Genomic DNA, 13,408 nt, shown 5'->3' with positions numbered 1-13,408 from the left:
TTTTTCTTTAGTTTGCTAAGAACAGCCCGCCATATCCAGCTGGAATGTGCCTTCAGAACAGATATTTTAAGGTCCCCCTCCGGTGGATGCTTTCGTTTTCTACTTTAGGGCTAGAGAGTAGAATCTGTAACCTTTCTCAGGCAAGAAAAAGTGAAGCCTTAAAAAATGCGCCTATTTTTGTACGATGGCCCCTAAGGCTCACCACGCACTTCCAGTTCTTATAAAATTTGTGAACTAGAACTGTCTAGGGTGTCATGGCCCAGAAGGCTCACAAGACACTGCGCACTTCCGAGTTTTTTTGTGACGACACTGCACACTTCAAAAAATATTTTAGAGACGCAAAAGTCCCCCTCGAAAGATAGCCGTTCTGGTCAGCAAAATAGATACCGAGTTGTAATAAACGAGTTGATGATAATAGCGAAGAGGCTCGGAAATCCCGAGTTATTTTTCTCGAGTTAAAAAAACGGAGTTACGAAAAAACCGAGTTATGACGTCATTTTTCGGAAATTTTGACGTCTTTTTGTACCTTCTATATGACATCATTCTCAATTTTGTAGCTCGTTTTTTTCCGTGACTTTAAAATCTCGAGTTATCTCTATGATGGTATCTTAACTTTTCTTACCTTAAATTTTCGAATAATTTTTTTCTTGTTTTTTAACTCGGTTTCGTTTCTTTTAAATTTTCGAGTTATTTTCCTTCCTGTAGATTCTCAGATTCTCGCGAGTTATTTTTGCGTTCACAGCAGACTCAAAACACACCCACACACTTTCTAGTTTTCATGCACTAGGGTGGTCCAATGGCGGAAAATGCTAGCGGCGTGGAGGCAAAAAAACAAAATTGATATTTGGATACTTTTTGCTTCCCTGATTTTTGCCACCGGGGGGGGGGGGGTTTGCTGACCAGCACTTAACTCAGAAAGTTTAACCTGTAACTCTTGATATGAACAACTCGGAAATTTTGCAACTCATCACTCAACAACTCATTTTGTGTAACTCGACATTCATTTTAAAGACCGAAAAAAAATTCATCGCGCGGGCCGCTCGCTTGGAAATTTCCCGCCCTGACAAAAAGTCAGAAGTGCGCAGTGTCACTTGAGCCTTCTGGGCCATTGACCCTAGGCAGTTCTAGTTCACAAATTTTATAAGAACTGGAAGTGCGTAAAAACTAGAAGTGCGTGTTTTGAGCCTTCTTGGCCATCGTATTTTTGACGATAGATTGAATCTAGCAATTCCTTTGTTTACGATTGATATTTTTTTGGGTAGGTAGAAAACCTGGCCCACCTCTCTGGCCCGGGCCATATGGCCTACCCTTGGCCTACCCTTTGGCCCGCCTTACAACTCTAAAAAAGATTTAATTCTTGTCATTCTGAAAATCTGCAAACCAATTCTGAGGTTGGACTTTGGTTTTTCTGGCATTTAGAAAAACAACGAGACTGAAATAAACAAAAAAAAATAAAAAGTTTTGAGTCTGCATTTTACACATCTGACATAGATTAAGGGGACCCCCGGGAGAGGGTTTGGTTAAGTCCTGTACGGGTGGTGCTAACAACCCCCGTAGCGCTGTTTCTTCAACTTTTCAGGACTTCGGACCCCTTTTTTCGAAATCTTCACCCAAAAAAACATAAAGTATCAAAACCTGGCGAAAAACTTTGACGTTGACCCGAACCCGACTCGAACTCGGGATCCCTAGTGTGAGAACACAATGCGCTACCATTAGGCTGACTTCTGTTAAATTATACTAAAAGTTTTAAGGGTCTAATCCCTTGGTCAGATAGACAAGACCTACGTTAAGAATATTTCACCCTCAATTTTGGCACTTTCTTAAGAATAATCGAACCTCTCATCCAAAGTACACTATTCTTATAAAAAAAGCGTTTAATTCTCAAAGCATTTAGAAGATTTGACCAATTGTTTGTCGTAAAACGGCTGATGCAATAACGACAACGCGCTTTATGATAAAATCATAATGAAATTATAGCGCATCCCGACGCACACATATCATTATAACCTGGTTGTCCGAGAATAAAATCGGGGAAAAAAATGTTTGAAGGTGGGCCAAAGGGTGGGCCAAGGGTAGGCCATATGGCCCGGGCCAGAGAGGTGGGCCAGGTTTTCTACCTACCCTATTTTTTTCGAAATTTAGCGGTAAATTTTAGTTTCAATCTATCATTTGTGTAAAAACCAGGCGAGCCGCTCAAGGCCGCGCAACTTTATTTGTTGGCTTCAAATCCTACCAAAGTAGAGATTGACTTCTAGCATTCGGCTTCTACTTCATTGGTTGCGCGCAGCCGCAGCCTCTATAAATAAAGTGAATTCAAAGTTTGGGCTGGGGTGGCGGGTCGGTAATATTGAGTTTTGATGACTGATTTGAAAAAAAGAACATGTGTTTGTATTCTTTTGAAAAAGTAAAACGTGGAGCAAAAACCAAATACAATAATACAACTTTCACTCTCCTCTCAACTCTCAAGCGTCAAGGCAGGATTGTCAAATTCACGAAATTGTATAATTTCCACGAAACACGAAAAACTTCGTGTATAATGGACTAATGGACCTCACTTGCAAAATTTTCTGGCTTTAAAGTACATTTTCCCAAGTGTGTCTCACGTCTCACGTATAACGAACGTAGCTTGGTACCTGATCTACAAGAGTTTCAAAATCATTGCCGTTAGTATCTCTATGTGTGAAACTCGATTTATCGATTTTTTGCCAAATTTGCGAAAAAGTAACCGTGAACAATGTGTTTTAGTTCTTACCCTGAGTATCAGAAGCTGAATTTTCAAAGAACATATCAACCTATGACGACCTTAGACTTAGAGTTTTGTCGCGCATATGTCAATCTAATCACTGCACTGTCGAAAGAATCAAAGATAAAGAGCTTCTTTGAAAAGTGTTGATGACATTTTTTAGTTATGTTTCCAACCACGCGATTAAAAAATATCAACTTTGAACTTAATCCAAGATCTTGGATTGTCGTCATGGTTACTTTGCACGTTGATTGCACGCTGTAATAGAATTGTCATTCACCGTCACAGGTCGAAATATGTTTTCGTCATGTGATTTTCACGGTGACATGTCCTCCCATCATGCATGAAATGAAGATAGATGAGAATGGGTGTGAGTGATAGATAATAAAAGTGAAAATCAGAGCACGCGTGTCTATTTCTTTCCTGGGGGGGGGGGCACTCAAGGTAAATGACCTACCGTATGTGACCATATGTGCAACCCTTGAGGGTATATTATTTAAGCTTCCAAAAGTGCACTGTAAGGGTGTTGAATTTCAAAAATCTGACCATATTTTGCCTGAAAATGGTCAAAAATCTTCAAGAAAGTGCACCGTAAGGGTTTCACTCAAAACTTTTGCAAAACTTTCTCTGCCTTGTAAAGGTCCGATTTCAAAGACCTAATGTTGGGCTGTACGTATAGTCGTTTTTGAATCGAGTACCCCCGGATATTTCTTAAAAAAACTGATGCAAAAAAAATAAAACGAATTCTATTTCAAAATATATCTACTTAAATAAAAATTAAAAGTCAGCCATCGTCAGTGCATGAAGCACTCATCAGATTTATGAAAGTATAAAAAAATTATAGCAGAAAATGACAGACAGCAAATTTCCTCAAATCATTATTTATGTTTGTTTTTGTTGCTAATTTTTTTTAAATATCAACTATTTACATGAAAAATTGTTCTAATCAATATGTGAATTACTTGGGTTTAATGAAAATGTTCTGTAACTAATTTTAAGGATTATCTCCATTAAAATGTTTCTATATTTCTCTTGCTTTATCTGTCTGATTAAGCCACATTATATTTACGGTGCGCGTGTAAAATTGAGATTTGACGGCAGCTTCGGATCTGATTGAAATCTTATCAGCAATCTCATCATTGATATTATTGGCATATTATAAAAATTCACACCCCTTCTCACAGACCTGTTAGGATTTCTTCAGCCAGCCAGTGGGGGTAAAAATAAAGGACTTGAACGATACAATGGGGATTGATAATCCCATATTTTTTATGGCTGGGTATTTAAACTCTTTTGTTTTCAAGTCAGTGGAGATGGGAAAAATAGCATAATATTTTGCAGAGTGAGGATTGGTCTGTTTGATATTTTTTCAGTGGGACAAAGATTGGAGGTTAATCTTCCACCGGGGATGATAATTTGACCAATTTTTTCAGTGGGAAGGGGTCCCAGTGGGTCTGTGAGAAGTGGTGTATTATACGTGGTATACGCTTTTACGTGGTATATGAGCTGTGTAATCAAATAAGTCCTGTTTTCAGTTCTTGGAGGTTAGTCTGGATGGCAGCGCAGTATGCCCTAAAGTGGTGGCCTGGTATAGAGCACATTTTTGTTCTTAAAGGAAATTCAATCAACCTTTTGATGATTTCACCAATATTGGAGTGAATGAAAACATTACTTTAACTTAAGTGCTTGTGTAAGATTCTGCTTGGTGAACAACAAACGATTCTATCTGTTGATCGGTTCTCCCAAAAATACCACAACTTTCCTTTCACCTCCTTCATATCCTATCCTCGAATGCTGACACAGCAAGTTATCTAATATCAAAACGTCTCCAGGGAAAAGAGCCAATGACATTGCATTTCTCCACATAACTGATCGAATGTGATCGATGACGTCATCTTCGATTTCTTCACCATCTCCATAGCAACAGTGGTACGGGTATTCACTCGGTGGTAAATCCTCTTTCCCTTCGAACTGTAAAAAGAATGACAGCATTATTTTTCTGGTAATTTTGGAAATGAAATTATACACATTTTCGAATAATTATTTTCTTATCTGCGAACCGAAAATAAATTCATTTATTTACTAATTCTCCGAAATTATAGGCCTGAGACACAAAACAAAAAAGAACATCTAGAAATCTCGATTTCGAGACAGATTGATATCTTTCATGTAGTAGGAGCCGTACCAAAGCCTAGAGTCGAAAAATATAAAATATACATCCTAATGAAAATAAAAATCCTAATATTAATTATCCTAGTTTTAGTCCTAATTCTAGTCCTACACCTAATCCTATTACTAACCCTAATCCTAATCCTATTCCTAATCCTAACCCTAATCCTAATCCTAACCATAAAATACTTTTCGTAACCTATTTTCTCCGTTTTGATCCCCTCGGATGAAAACTGCACTAGCCCCGTTCGCCAATTTGGGTGCTCCAACTGTCTCTGAAAATGGAACTGCTAGAGAGAAACCGTGGGGGATCGAAAAGAAGAGCTGAAAACTTTGTAAACTTATATACATGAAACACGAAAACTTAAAACGCGAATAAACATATAACACTCCGGAAAAACCATCTATACTTAAAAAACCCCTTGTTGAAACTTGACCTTGAACATAGATATTGTACATACCGAAAAACACAACACCCGCTTGTAAAACTGCTGTTTTGAAGCTGTCGTATCAAATCTTTCTTTTTGAAAGGGTACTTAAAGTTCAGATAGAAAATCTTTGAATCTGTCAAATTCTATGTTGATACATAAAACATAAAATTATACAAAACACTAGTCAATATCTAATACATACAAAAAAGCTAAAAAACGTTCAACGCTAAAAACTTTTGTGACGTGTTGCTAGTAAAGTTGCAAGCGACTCTAGAAGCTTTGAACGACGTGTGAAGAGGAATGCAAAAATCTACCATCTTAAGCCCACGCTTCAAAATTGATAAAATGCGGAACCCTAAAAACGCCTACCTAAATAACGCCCAAAATGCCGAACACGAAAAACTCTAAAAACGCCTTCCGCCTCTCGCATAATGTTCTCCGAAAATGTAAATAAATACACTTATATGTCTTCAAATACTGCAACATACTTTAATGGGATTAGTTTTTTCGGAGATTAAATTTGGTTGTTGAGCTCATCCGCAAAAATTTGTAATTTTGCGGTGACTTAATTTTGCGTTTGACTTTGCTAGGTGACAATATTTTCACGATTTTGTGCCTTTTACTGTCAAATCATGCATGTTGGTTGTTGAAATACGTTTTATTAGCGCCTCTTTGATGCCAGTAAACATTCAAAAAGTATTTATTCGACATTTTTTGAGTTTTGTTCAAAAATATGTGGTGAATAACACAAATCAGCGAAATCCACGAAATTTAATCCCCGTGAAAATTTATCCCATTAAAGTACTAAGAGGCTTACCATAGGATGACTTTTATAATAAGTGCAATGATTGGCTGTTGCTTGATTAAACCAAATTTCTTCACCAGAATGAGGCTGCGTAAAAAACGCTGGAAGTTGGTACCAAATTGTGACGTCACCATTTGATTTCCATTTCCACTCGAAACCCTGGTTTTCCATTTTGTTCTCAGCTTCCTATTGACAAAATGTTATTAAGCATTTTTTTAATTAGTTCATCATAGTTTAAAAAATTTTATTCTTCAGAAGCGAGTTCAGAAGCTCCCAGTAGCACATCCAAAACCTAAACCCATTTGGAAATATCATCAATGGTGGTAGGTTGTGACCAATGAAGTATAAGCCCGAAGGGATAGAATCGAATCTCATTGGTAGGATTTGAAGCCAACAAATACTACCAAAGTTGCGCGGACTAGCGCGCCCCGCCTGGTTTTTACACAAAAAGCAGATTGAAACTAAAATTTAGTCCTAAATTTCGAAAAAAGTATTACTCGAAAACAAAAGAATTGCTAGATTCAATCTGTCGTCAAAAATACGGCGCATATTTTAAGGCTTCACTTCACTTCTTCTTGCCTGAGAAAGGTTGATGATTGATGATCGCAAAAGCCCTTCGGGCTTATACTTCATTGGTTGTGATGCTGAAAGGGTCGGGAACAATTACTTCTGACACAAAGCAAAAGCTAATAAAGAATACACTAGATTTGATAAGCAGAAATGAGAAAGAAATGCAACGAGCAAAAGATTATCTTTACCTTTTTGTTATCCGTGAAGAAAGTATTTTGCCACGTGATATAATTTGTATTGTTTTGATGTTTTAGGTTTCGGGAATATCGGATCCCTTTCGTACGAAACTTATCAAATATGTTCGAGTCAAGTTGTTTTATCAAATCTCGATTGAAAACAATGGGTGATTCTCCACCAAAGGATGCTTTGCTCAAACAGCAAAATATAATCTAGAAAAGTAAGTAAACAAAATAAAGTTGATAGGAGGGCGTACCGGTTTGATAGTTTGACGGTATTAGCCCCCTCTGGTAAGTTAAGGCAAGTCTAAAACATATTTTTCGTCACGCCGACCGCTTCTTACCGTTTTGATCAAGCCATGTATAGCTTTACAGATCGTATTAACGAGAGGATTTCAAAAAGTGCTGGGTCAAAAATTTAAAATGACCTTGTCTCAAAATATCAGCTAAAAAATGATATTTACGTTGTAAAATACGTGGAAAAAAACACGTCACAGAAGCGGTTTCATTAACGTCATAATAAAAAGACGACGATAACTTCAATTCTCAAAAATGAAAATATATCAAAATGTGCAAACGTCATCAAAAATGTCGAATTTTTTTATTAAATTGTTCAGAATTGTTGCTCTGCATCATTAGTTAAATTTTGGTGTCTCGTCGGTGTTTTAGTGTTTGACGGTCATATTTTGGCGTCAAACTTGCCATATGGTGACAAAATAAGGATTTTAGCTATTTTCTCTGTCGGTGTTGACGAAGAAAAATGCATCTGTATTTCGATGTTCGCTATCCCTGTAAGGGGAGTGGTGTTAAGAATATTGCGTTTTGGATCTTTTCCCTGGTACAAATTTTCGTGCAGGAGCCATATTATATCTACTCAAAATCACAAAATCTATCGTTAAAGTATGGCAAAAGTTGAAAATAGAGTTTACCTTTTGAGGGAATTGCGACAAATAGGACATTTCATTGTGAGGCTCGATTGAGAATTCAGGTGGCTCATCACTGGCTGAATAGACCAAGTCATTGACAGATGCCCGATACGCCGATCCTGATTCATACGTCATAGGTTGGTAATCACAGCCTTTCATAAAGTCATGAAAATGATCTGTTTTTGTGATTGGCAAGTTTTTGATCAAAACAGCAGATTTATTTTCGTGGTTAAAAATATCATCTAAGATTGGTCGTAAATTTGCACCGATATCTAAAATGTTATTGTGTTGATTGGAGAGTTCTATAGCTTTGAACTCATTGTGGAGGTATATTGGAAGTGTTTTTGGAAAATTCTTTGATGTAGATCCTGCAAGGTATTTTTTGTCTCGACATTCGATTATTGGTTGTTGTGATTGGTCAATTGATTTTAATTCGTTGATATGCATTGATGACGCTACTTTTGAATTTTTGAGAATCCTCCCAACTTTTGCTGAATAGAACTGCGGCCAAATGTAAATGTAAATAATTGATACAATTGACTCTCCCTAATTTGAACTCGAAAGGGGAATATAATTTGTTCGAATTACAGAGAGAATCGGATTATAGAAAGTATTTTAAAGGGGTTTCTTCTTGAAATGGACTGGGAAATAAGCTCGAATTATAGAGGGATTCGAATAAGCGAGGAATAATTTAATCAATTTTCCCTTTTTTCCCCTTTCCCTCCTTTTTCCCCAATCTCTCCACTGGTAGTATTTGATTCCACTTGAGAATCACATGCTGAAATATACAACCTGTGAGAGCAATTTAGAGTTTTATCCCTAATGGGTTCGCGATTTCATTATTTGAGTAAAATTTCAGGATATGTTTTTTTTACCCAACCTGGCTCCATTAACATCACAGACCCGGTAGGATTTTTCAGTCAGTTAGGGGTAAGAATACGGACTGAAACTTGATGGGGATTGATATTCCCATATTTTTTATGACTGGGGATTTAAATTCCATAGTTTTCAAGTCAGAGAATTTAGTGGGGATGAGAAAAATAGCACGATATTTTTCAGTGAGGATTAGGTTGAATTGATTATTTTATAGTGGGGACAAAAATTAGAGTACAATTTCCCACTAGGGACGATATTTTGGCTAATTTTTCCAGTGGAAAAGGGTCTCATTGGGTCTGTAGAAGGGAGTGTATTAACACCTGGTCAATTTAATGGAGGGAAATGTGATACGGGTATGTAAATAATTTGACTTACTCTCGCACATTTTGGTCCATCTGCTCGTAATAGCCATTTGAATTTCAACATATTTTTCCAAAAATCTTGCAACAATGAAGAATAAAAATAAAAACAATGTAGAAGTGAGTGTATTCGTTCGATGAAACGTTCAGAGGTTAAATTAGTTTGAAATGTATTGTGAAACTAATAAACTAATCATCGATGAATAATGCAAAGAGAGATTGGGACTACGAGTCAACACGATGTTAATAAACTGAAAGATGAATAGACATCAATAGAGTGGGGCTCAGGCTCTTGAGCTCAGACCCCTGAATAGGGCGAGAAGATATGAGAAAGAAAAAGAAAAAGATCAGGGAGTTGAAAAGGAGAGCTCGAAGGAAGAAGATTGGAAAAGAGAGCTCAAAAGAAGAGGACTTGGAAAGGAGAACTTAGAGGAGGAGGAGCCTGAAAGAAACTTTGACTTTTTTTATGTTAATTATGTTACACTTATTTGATAGTTATTAGTAAGTGGTCAGAAAGTATCTGCTAGGGGGGGGGGGAGTGGAAGATATTTAAAAAAATTTAAAAAAATCCAAAAAATTTTTCGCACCCCCACCCCTAACCTGGAAAATTCTTTCTAACCCCCTGCTCAAAAGGGTAACAAAAAATGCACCCGCAAATCGCACCCCCCCCATCCATTGGTAAAGTTTTTCCCCCTACACTCCAGACACTCTAGCTGACTGATTAATAAGGTGACGGTTATACTTACTTTTACTCACTTTTGGATATTAAGGGTGACTTATAAGATTACTTACTTTTGGATAAGGGTCATATATAAATCGGGTTTAACTACAGTAAATTTCCAGATTGTAAGTAATCCTAAATAAGCCTCAATATCAAAATGTTGTGCACTCATGCAGGGCGGACTACATTATTATACATTCTGACCATTCCCTTACTTAATTGGAAAAACAGTATACCATATAGTGTATACCATTACTACTTGTCCATAAACCTATCTCTAATAAGGGATACCCTGATCGAAGGAAAAGGTTAAGTGATCTGAGAGGTCCCCTCAATAGCTAGTAGGTTATGGTTGATCCCGATCGCCTAACGATGAACTTTCGTCACAGTATAAAATTTATCCACTCATCTCCAAATTAATTTTAACGAGCCAATTGATAAGTAAATTTGTCCCGATACTAAACCAACGTAAACTAACTACAATCATGGTCGTAATATTTGAGAAAAAAGGGAATTTCCTATGAAATCTTATAACTACAAACGATTTTGAAGTGCTCTAAATTAGGTTGGAAGGGTGTAGAGTTTTAACTCTGCCAAATGTTCAAAAATGGTCTAATAGGGCTCAGAATATAGCCTGGAAGTCAATAAACCCCTCCCGAATTGAATTACTCAAATAAATTCATCAACTAGCCAAAAAGTGACTTTCTCGCCGGAACTTTAAATCTTGAAAAACGTTAAAATAACCGGAGTTCTCAATATATTTCGACCATGATTGTAGCCTGAATAGAGTTCGTTGAAATATAAAGTGAATACATCACCAAATCAAATGACTTGAGCTAAAAAGGCTGAGAAGCATATTTCTTTGTCTAGAAACAAACTAACACGGTCGAGAGTTAAAAGAGAAACAAATTGCAAAAGGAGGTCTGTCAGACGGGCCATTTTTCGTTAAAAAAGGACTGGTATTGAGTCTAGCTAGTCGCACTCTCCTACCGAAGGATAAATCACAAGATATACACCTTCTATATACCTCTTTTTTGAGTGACAACCTCGTTACCAATCCTTGTAGAAGTTGATACAGAGTATTAGGCCGAGGAGACTGGTATTGAGGTGCACAGCCAGTCTGACATGTTTGTGTTTTGATAAACCAAATTTGTGTGTCTGGACGTACCAGCCTATCAAAACAAAAACTAAGTGCGACTGACGTCAATACAAAGTGCACAAAGGTGAAAGCCACTTTCGAGTCTGTCAGTCCTTCAAAAGAAAAATTGTACGTAAAACAAAAGGTCTAACAGCTTTTTTGAAACGACTGACAGTCAGTTTTTTGTTTTTTTGTTGGGGGGGGGCTTTGACATTATTAAATCGCTTTAAAGACGCAGTCAGACATACTTATCGATTAATCGACCATCGGTGCTTTCAGATAGATAGGAACAAGAAAAGGACATTGTCGAGTCCACCCCAAACGACACCCCTCATCAGGCGGCTAGCTTTGATTGAATCAAAGCGTCCACTAACACAGAAAGATTCTTTCGTGGAGCCACATCTAAGACGAATTTCATCTAAGAGGAAAACGTGAAGACGGGATTTTTTTTCGGGGGGTAGCTGTTGTCTTAAACACAGACACTATCCGCCGCGCGACATATAACGTTTTATAATATACAAACTATGTTATATCATAATAACATATTATACGGACGATAGCATCGTCTACACATGGCCTTTAGAGAGCATACGTACCAGCACGTAGTATTTAGAATCCGATCAAAGATTCCTTTTATTTTCTAAAAGCGTGCTGCATATTCAACTTTTCCAGGCATTTGCCAAATTAAATTTTTCATAGAGTCAGTAACTTGTGTTACAAATTTGTAATGTGCTACTCTGTCTCAAAATAATTTGCAGCTGAGACAAAAATGGCTGTAATTTTTTATATAATTTGAATCAAGTTGCGATTAGATGAAAAGATATCAAACAAAGTTTGTTATTGGTTGATCGACAAAAGGCTGTTTTTTTTGTCTTTTTTTACTACTTTATAGAGTCAACCAGCAATAAACTTTGTTTGATGATGTCTTTTGATTGGATGAATATTTTTGAAAAATTTCACAGTGATGAAGATCTGAGATTGAAGAATCACTCCTGTGAAAATGGTAATTATACCACATTTCAACAAGAAGTTGATATTTTCTTCTTCATTTTTCATATTCATTTTACTTTTTTTCCAAAATTTTACTTGATAATATTCCACTCACAAATATCTTTTTAACGAACACAAAATCGCAACTTGATTCAAATTCTATCAAAAGTTACAGCCATTTTTGTCTCAGCTGCAAATTATTTTGAGACAGACTTTATATAGATTACGCAACAAATCAAAAACATCTAAGATAAAGTTAGGTCGGGGAGAAGACAGATAGTTTCGATTGTTCAAGTTGATAGCCAAGTATCCAGAATTTTTTTCTCACTGTTTTCACGCGGTAAAAATTTCATTCAAGCGAAGGTTATAAACAGGGTCTTTTTTCTAAAGATGTAGATTTTACACCCCTGTGTCACAGACCCGCTGGGACCCCAGCCCAACTAGAAAATTTCTTCCCGGTGGGAAAATACCCTGAAATTTCAGCCCCACTGGGAAACTGACTTTGATTTTATCCCCATTCGAAATTCAATGTTTAAAAATTGCACCCTAAACTCATCCCCACTGGATTTTGTAATAACCTTGGAATGAACAATAGAATTTTTATCCTTATTGGGATTTCAATAGGAGTTTTTATCCCCGCTGAGGAAAAATGTTCCACCGGGACTGTGAGACAGGGTGTATTTTTTCTCGAAATTAGGGTGAATGAGCTGTTCTAATTTTTCAGAGGGGTAAAAATTTCCTAGGAAAGAGTACTGGTGAGAATTTCTTTCCTGAAAGAACTCCGTTGATAATTTTTTTCTACACCTGAACGTGATGGACTAGGAAAACGGCACTGAAATGACAAATTTTGAAGTGTGACAAGAATTTTTCTGAACAATATTATATAAAAAATGACATGAAAATAATACTAATAAAAAAAGCAAGAAATATTATCCAAAAGAAAAAAAAACCATATAATACAATGATAATTTACAGACCAGATAATTGTGAAAGTTCCAGATGAGATGGAGTTTTTATAAGATACTTTAATAATTGGTCATTTGAAGTAATAAAAATGACGCGTTCTTTAGAAAAAGTAACAAAATTGTTTTATTACTGGTTAACGACCAACCAAATCAAATAAGAGCGTTTAAAAACTCCATCTTGCCCCAAAAATTCACATGTTGAACATGTTCTGACGAAAACTCTACTCGTAGAAAGTAGGAAGGCTGGTTTATATAGAAAGCTTAGACAATTGTCATATGTTTACTTTGAATGAAGATTATCGTAGAGGAGCTGGCTGTCGAAAAAAATAGATTTTATCAGGAAATCTTTGTCAAAATAGGGCAGGATAAACCTTTTCATAAATTACGTCATGAACATCACTTGCCTCGTATTAAAACAATTTCCATGGTGATTATGTCCCTTGAGACATTAAATGATTTTTTAATGAATAGAATGTAGTTTTAATAAAATCTGCTGGGAGTTAATCACCATTGCAATAATTTCAAAACGAGGCAAGTGA

General features: G+C 36.5%; 1 protein-coding gene across 1 annotated transcript; it reads right to left on the bottom strand.

Annotated features, from left to right (window-relative positions):
• Positions 1–4,214: 4,214 nt before the first annotated feature.
• On the bottom strand, positions 4,215–9,259 carry LOC136797593 (dapdiamide synthesis protein DdaC-like). Its single transcript, XM_067054184.1, has 5 exons — positions 9,072–9,259; positions 7,824–8,321; positions 6,907–7,107; positions 6,161–6,334; positions 4,215–4,714 (listed from the first exon to the last, which is right to left on the bottom strand). Exons 1-5 carry the CDS (start codon positions 9,120–9,122, stop codon positions 4,466–4,468), a joined length of 1,173 nt encoding a protein of 390 aa, XP_066910285.1. The 5' UTR covers positions 9,123–9,259; the 3' UTR covers positions 4,215–4,465.
• Positions 9,260–13,408: the final 4,149 nt, after the last annotated feature.

Source organism: Clytia hemisphaerica, unplaced genomic scaffold (assembly GCF_902728285.1).
Source record: "Clytia hemisphaerica strain Z4C2 unplaced genomic scaffold, Clytia hemisphaerica genome assembly, whole genome shotgun sequence".
Taxonomy (NCBI): domain Eukaryota; kingdom Metazoa; phylum Cnidaria; class Hydrozoa; order Leptothecata; family Clytiidae; genus Clytia; species Clytia hemisphaerica.
This window is presented reverse-complemented; position numbering and strand designations above follow the sequence as displayed.